The following is a 5,300-nucleotide window of genomic DNA, read 5'->3' as shown; positions in this document are numbered from 1 at the left end:
CAGTCGTTATTTTCAGCAGTGCTGACAGTCACATTTTAACATGTCTCCTCTTTTCTTTTTAGAAATCATCGCAGTACACAAAGGACAAAATCGATCAGTTTCACGATGATAAGATTGCAGTAAGTTTACCTCATTAATAGTTCTGTGGTACATGTGTATATGTATACGTATGTTGCTGTTTCTATGTTCTCTTAACTGTTTTTGTTGTGCTCTCTTTGCTACAGAAACTTCTCGCCAGCGGTGTTCAAATGGAGAGCGACCTGGAGGAGCTGGATGATGAGGTGATGACTTATGTGTTTGTTTTGATTTACCTTCAAATAATTAATGTAACTTTAGAACAAAATCAAGCTGTTCTTAATTTCATAGGAGGAAGTGATGGCGCTGGACGATTCGGAGTCTGAGGATGAGGAAGAGGGGACAGACATGGAGAGTGATCTAGAGGGGAAAAAAGAAGAAGGTAAATGTAAAATCATCAGGTTGTATCCAGGATTTGTTTTGCTGTCATACAAGCACTTTTAACTGTAAATTTGCCGGTTTCCTCAGATCTTCCTAATGAAATGGCGTGGGGCACCAAGAAGAAGATGTTCTATGACACGGACTATGTGTCCACCAGTAAGCATTTTTTATCTCCAGCAATATTATTGAGGGAATCAATGATCATTCTGTTGTTTGGCTGACGTTTGCTCATGCAACATTTTAATTGTTTTTTTACAGAAGGGAAAACGCAAGAAGAGTTGGAAGCTGAGGAACAGGAGGAAGAAGAAGAGGCTAAAAATATCCAAAAACGTTTAGCTGCAAATCTGAGCGAGGAGGATTATGATTTAAACTTTTTTCAGGTATTTTTTTTATTGCAAATCTCTCCTGTATACTTCCTGTTAACTCCACCTGTAATGATTGAAAAAAAAAAAAAGTTTTTTGTTTACTTTGGTTGTTTTATGTCGTTGTCTGAATGAAGGAATTTGCTGTGGAGGAGAAGGAAGAAAACAAAACTGTAGAAAAGGAGGAGAGGATTGTGAAAGACCTGAAGCAGATGTCCAAGAAGGAAAAAATGAAACTTCTGAAGAAGGAGTCACCAGAGCTGCTAGAACTTATTCAGGACTTCAAGGCAAAGGTAAGAAGACCTCAGAATTAATAAGCCAAACGATACTTACTTACTACAGACCAGCATGTAATTATTGTGAATTAATTTTGTTACCACTTCTCTGTGCAGCTCACTGAACTCAAGGATGAGCTGCAGCCTCTTGTACAGATGGTCAAGGACGGAAAGATCCCACCAGGAAAGGTGAGTTCATTAAGCTTAATTTCTAGCTGTGAATTTGTCACCACACTTTACTTTTAAAGCGACTATAGTCCATATTGTTTCAGTGTATCAAATCAAAATGAAAGATGTCACTTGTTGTAATCAGAGAATTATCACCTGAATCTGAAGCTGCACTATTAATGTTTTTTTTTAATCTGTGTAGTTGTATTTTAAATGTGATGTTTGGAGCTGTGTTGTAAGCATGTAGTGTTAATGTGTGTTGGAGAGTACCAAGAAACATTAATAATGTCATGTAGATATGGTAATCAAGTTTGTGAATAATTTCCATCCTGTCTTCCAAAGGGTGCTGACTACCTCAAGACAAAACAGCAACTGTATCTGAAGTAAGTTGTAATTAAATAGTAATTACACATAGCAGAAAACATGTCGCAGTCCTTCATTGAATGACTAATGATTGTTTCCTGCCACAGTTACTGCACAAACATCAGTTTCTATATGGTGCTGAAAGCAAAACGAATCCCGGCTCATAACCATCCTGTTATTGAAAGACTGCTCACATACAGAAATGTAAGTCCACACATTGACATTAACACCTGCTGCCAGTGGGGCATACAGTAAAGTTACACACACATCTGCATTAGTGACAACCCTCTCTCGTTCTGACTCTTCTGCCTGCAGCTCATCAATGAACTAGGCTCGGTAGATGCTCGGCTTGCGCCACAGTTCCGCAAACTACTGAGTGGTGAGGAGAAAGATAAGGCCACCAGCAGACCAGCAGAGGGCAAGACGACCAGAGTCTCCAGTAAGAAGGAAAAGGTGGGATTTTTTTTTTTTTTTATATAAAGGATTCACATACCTGAAGGGTATCCTCAATTTGAATCTGTTACTGATGTTTAATGTGATGTAATGCATTTCTTAGCAGGATTCTGGAGAAACTATGCCTGAGGATGAGGAGGGCTCGGACTCTGACCTGGACGAGGAAGCGGCTTTGCGTTTCTACAGAGACGTAGAGGAGCGGTTGAAACTGAAGAGGAAAGGCAACACACCAGAAGCTGAGGAGTAAGTATGATTTGAGTCTTCAAATGACAGTTGGGACAAAATCAACTGTGGCATTTGATAAATTGTCAATTTTTTGAAGGTTGGAAGACAATGAAGATGAGGAGGAAGAGCCTGACCCAGATGCCAAGAGAGGAATCACTTACCAGGTACTGAGTTACTTTGTGGACTTTCTTTGTCTAAAGAAAAGTCTCAAACATATAATTAACTATAGTTTTTTTTGGTCACATGAGGGCGCCATCTGCTCTGGTACTCATAGGTATGTGTGACACACTGTATCTATTTAGTACAAAAATATGGATTACAGTGGATGTCCAGTTGTTTCAACACTGCAACTTCAAACTAATTTGCTAATGTCTGTACATCAGAGCAAGCTTAGCAGTCACTAACTGTTGCTCATGTAATTTATTATTATTAATTTATTATTGGCTGCAGTCTTCGACCCCTTTAGATTTTAGGTTTAAGTGAATATTCAAGATCTTTTTTTTGTTTTTGTTTTTTTTTATATACATTTCAGTATTCTCATACTTATTTATACTGTATTCACTTAATGCATTTCATGTTACTTTGTCACTTCTGAGCAGTTGTTCTAAGTATGTGCTTTTACCAATTCCACAGATGGCCAAGAACAAGGGGCTCACACCAAAAAGGAAGAAAATTGACCGTAATCCCAGAGTCAAGAACAGAGAGAAGTTCAGACGGGCCAAAATCCGCAGAAAGGGCCAGGTTTGTATTCCACACATTGATGAGAACATCTTTATCACACTGTTGAAGCGCGTCATAAAGCTTCCAGGGTTTGTCTGCGGGCTTATCAGTTTGAATAAAGAATATATGTCCATATGTCAAACGCGTTCCCAAGATCAATATTGAGACTTTTTTTTTTTTTTTTATATTCGCCAGGTCCGTGAGGTTCGTCGTGAGGAGAAGAGATACAGCGGAGAGATGTCTGGTATTCGTGCTGGTGTCAAGAAGAGCGTCAAACTTAAGTAACCAAGAGAGAATCCAAAATATGCCACTGCCAAGTGTAAGCATGAGAAAACACCAATGGACTGTACTTGTAAATGTTTATTATAGGTGACTCTTGTAGTAATGCATTTGACAGAATTATTCAACTTTTAATCATTGTTGTAGAAAAGACATCAAAATGTTTTTTTCTGTGCAAGATAATTGCGCACTGTGAATAAACATTTTCTAAACTTTCAATAACTTGTATATTGTCCCTGTACAGAGACAGCCTTTATAAGCTTAGAGGCCCTTTTTTAAGAGCACATTAAAAAGGACAAGGGAAAGCTTGATGTGTTTATAGTTACAGTTATTTCTAAGGTTATGCAACCATACAACAAGTATGAAAAGCCAAGCTCAGGATCAGGTTCAGTTAAGAGCACAGACAACAACATACAGCTGCGTCATTGACTCAAACATGCAGTGTAGTCGTTTGCCGTCAGCCCCCTTGTTGAGTTATGAACTTGTTGTGTGCCGATGTCAGGTTGCTCACTATCCTGTCCTCTATCTCCACTTCATTTTTCTCATCCTCCTCTGTGAGGATCAGCTCAGCCTGAGTCTCAGGGGTCACCACCACCACATAACCCCGTCTAGTGTCCAGTACGTTGGCCACTACCGCCTGGTGCCTGTAGGTGTCCAGAGCCCGTCGAGCCTTGTCCAGCAGGATGGCTACGTCTGTCTCAAGCTTAAAAGATATGACAAATGCTTGAGGTGCCCAGTCCTTCACCAGTGGGGACAGTATCTTGGGGACCATGTTCATGCTGAGCTGAAAGGGGAAAAAAATATATAGTATATTCTCATTAATAACAAGAGTTTACAGTCATGCAAGCAGCTCTGAGGCTTTACTTGGGCAGAATGATGGTTAGACTAAGCTGCTAACCGAAGCATGCTAATATGCTCACAATGATAATGCTAATATGCTGATGCTAAGCTGGTCTGTTTCAGGTCTTTTCCTGCAGGTCTTTGTATGTTAATGTTGCTAGATAAAAAAGTTAAGGGATCACCAAAGTGCTGGCTTTATTATTTGTTGCACTCACTTGAAGAGGTCCATTGGAAGACTGGATTTTGTGTTCAGGCATCTCGGATGCTGGGATGTAGAAATCAGACACTGCTGCAGCCAAATAAAACATGGCCTTGGATCCTACGTGCAGAATAAAAACATTTGAGGACAAGTTATGAACAACCGCCCTGATAAGAGCCACCACTTCAACCTGCAACTTGTTAATTTGTACCTATTGTGTTGAGTGCCTGCGCTGCTGCTTTGAGTAGATGCAGATACTCTGACAGAGTGCTGAACTCGATGGGGAGAAGAAGTCTGCTTTCTTTCACTTCCTGGTATCGCTTCAGCACTTTGCCAATGTTCGGAAGCACCTGCTGGTTAACCACCACTTCGCCGGAGTTACTGGATGCACCTTCTCCAGATGTGAACTTCAGGGCATCCAGCATGTTGTTGGTTGAGAACATGCGTGTGTAGGGGTAAAGCGAGCGGTGCCTGTGTAGGAAGATGACGGCGTAGCCCGACTCTATGAAATACTCAGCTGAGGAGGCTCCTCGTCTGCCGCTGCTGAAGTTGTCAAGGAAGCGAACAGTGCGAGACTCTAAGGGAACTTTGGTGCCTCCTGATGTGATGAGAACCACACGGCGACCTTCTGCTGCATGATGCCCGGCAAAGGCAGCCATCTTCTCTTTAACCTCCTCGACGTGGGAGGGAGCGGCAAATTCTTCAGCTAGCTGCCCATCGATGGAAGACATTCTGGGTTCAGCCATCACCTGATGAGAGAGTGATATCAGACCTGTGTTTGAAGGGGAACTCCACAGTTTTCATATATATCAACATGAGTTCAGCCTGTTAAACCAGTAGTTTGTCTTTCGGTTCTGAAGGGAATTTCCTTAAGTTTGAGAAAATAACCTTTGATGATATAATATGTACAGTAGAAATGAGCCAAATAAAACGTGCTGTTGAATTCTTAATGCAAAGTAA

The 5,300-nt window shown here is 40.8% G+C and overlaps 2 protein-coding genes across 4 annotated transcripts in view; one reads left to right on the top strand and one right to left on the bottom strand.

The window, feature by feature from the left end:
- utp3 (UTP3 small subunit processome component) overlaps positions 1 to 3,520 on the top strand; it is a 4,557-nt gene extending 1,037 nt beyond the window's left edge. Inside the window, exons 3-16 of one of the 3 annotated variants that reach the window (XM_035662350.1) lie at positions 63 to 119; positions 225 to 281; positions 367 to 457; positions 544 to 612; positions 715 to 836; positions 956 to 1,111; positions 1,211 to 1,282; positions 1,604 to 1,644; positions 1,732 to 1,828; positions 1,940 to 2,077; positions 2,184 to 2,320; positions 2,400 to 2,466; positions 2,936 to 3,043; positions 3,218 to 3,520. In XM_035662350.1, coding sequence (XP_035518243.1) covers positions 63 to 119; positions 225 to 281; positions 367 to 457; positions 544 to 612; positions 715 to 836; positions 956 to 1,111; positions 1,211 to 1,282; positions 1,604 to 1,644; positions 1,732 to 1,828; positions 1,940 to 2,077; positions 2,184 to 2,320; positions 2,400 to 2,466; positions 2,936 to 3,043; positions 3,218 to 3,307 — 1,302 coding nt within the window. In that variant the 3' untranslated portion in view covers positions 3,308 to 3,520. Of the gene's footprint in view, positions 1 to 62; positions 120 to 224; positions 282 to 366; positions 458 to 540; positions 613 to 714; positions 837 to 955; positions 1,112 to 1,210; positions 1,283 to 1,603; positions 1,645 to 1,731; positions 1,829 to 1,939; positions 2,078 to 2,180; positions 2,321 to 2,399; positions 2,467 to 2,935; positions 3,044 to 3,217 lie in introns of all 3 variants that reach the window. The other 2 variants (XM_035662349.1, XM_035662348.1) reach the window with 2 other exon arrangements.
- ppcs (phosphopantothenoylcysteine synthetase) overlaps positions 3,365 to 5,300 on the bottom strand; it is a 3,631-nt gene continuing 1,695 nt past the window's right edge. Inside the window, exons 2-4 of the mRNA XM_035662351.1 lie at positions 4,552 to 5,089; positions 4,357 to 4,460; positions 3,365 to 4,085 (exon numbers count right to left, since the gene is read on the bottom strand). Coding sequence (XP_035518244.1) covers positions 3,759 to 4,085; positions 4,357 to 4,460; positions 4,552 to 5,086 — 966 coding nt within the window. The 5' untranslated portion in view covers positions 5,087 to 5,089 and the 3' untranslated portion in view covers positions 3,365 to 3,758. The remainder of the gene's footprint in view (positions 4,086 to 4,356; positions 4,461 to 4,551; positions 5,090 to 5,300) is intronic.

Source organism: Morone saxatilis, unplaced genomic scaffold, assembly GCF_004916995.1.
Source record: "Morone saxatilis isolate NCDOM2014 unplaced genomic scaffold, NCSU_SB_2.0 Contig18, whole genome shotgun sequence".
Lineage (NCBI taxonomy): Eukaryota > Metazoa > Chordata > Actinopteri > Moronidae > Morone > Morone saxatilis.
The sequence above is the reverse complement of the archived record's forward strand: the minus strand, read 5'-3'. Positions and strand labels throughout refer to the sequence as shown.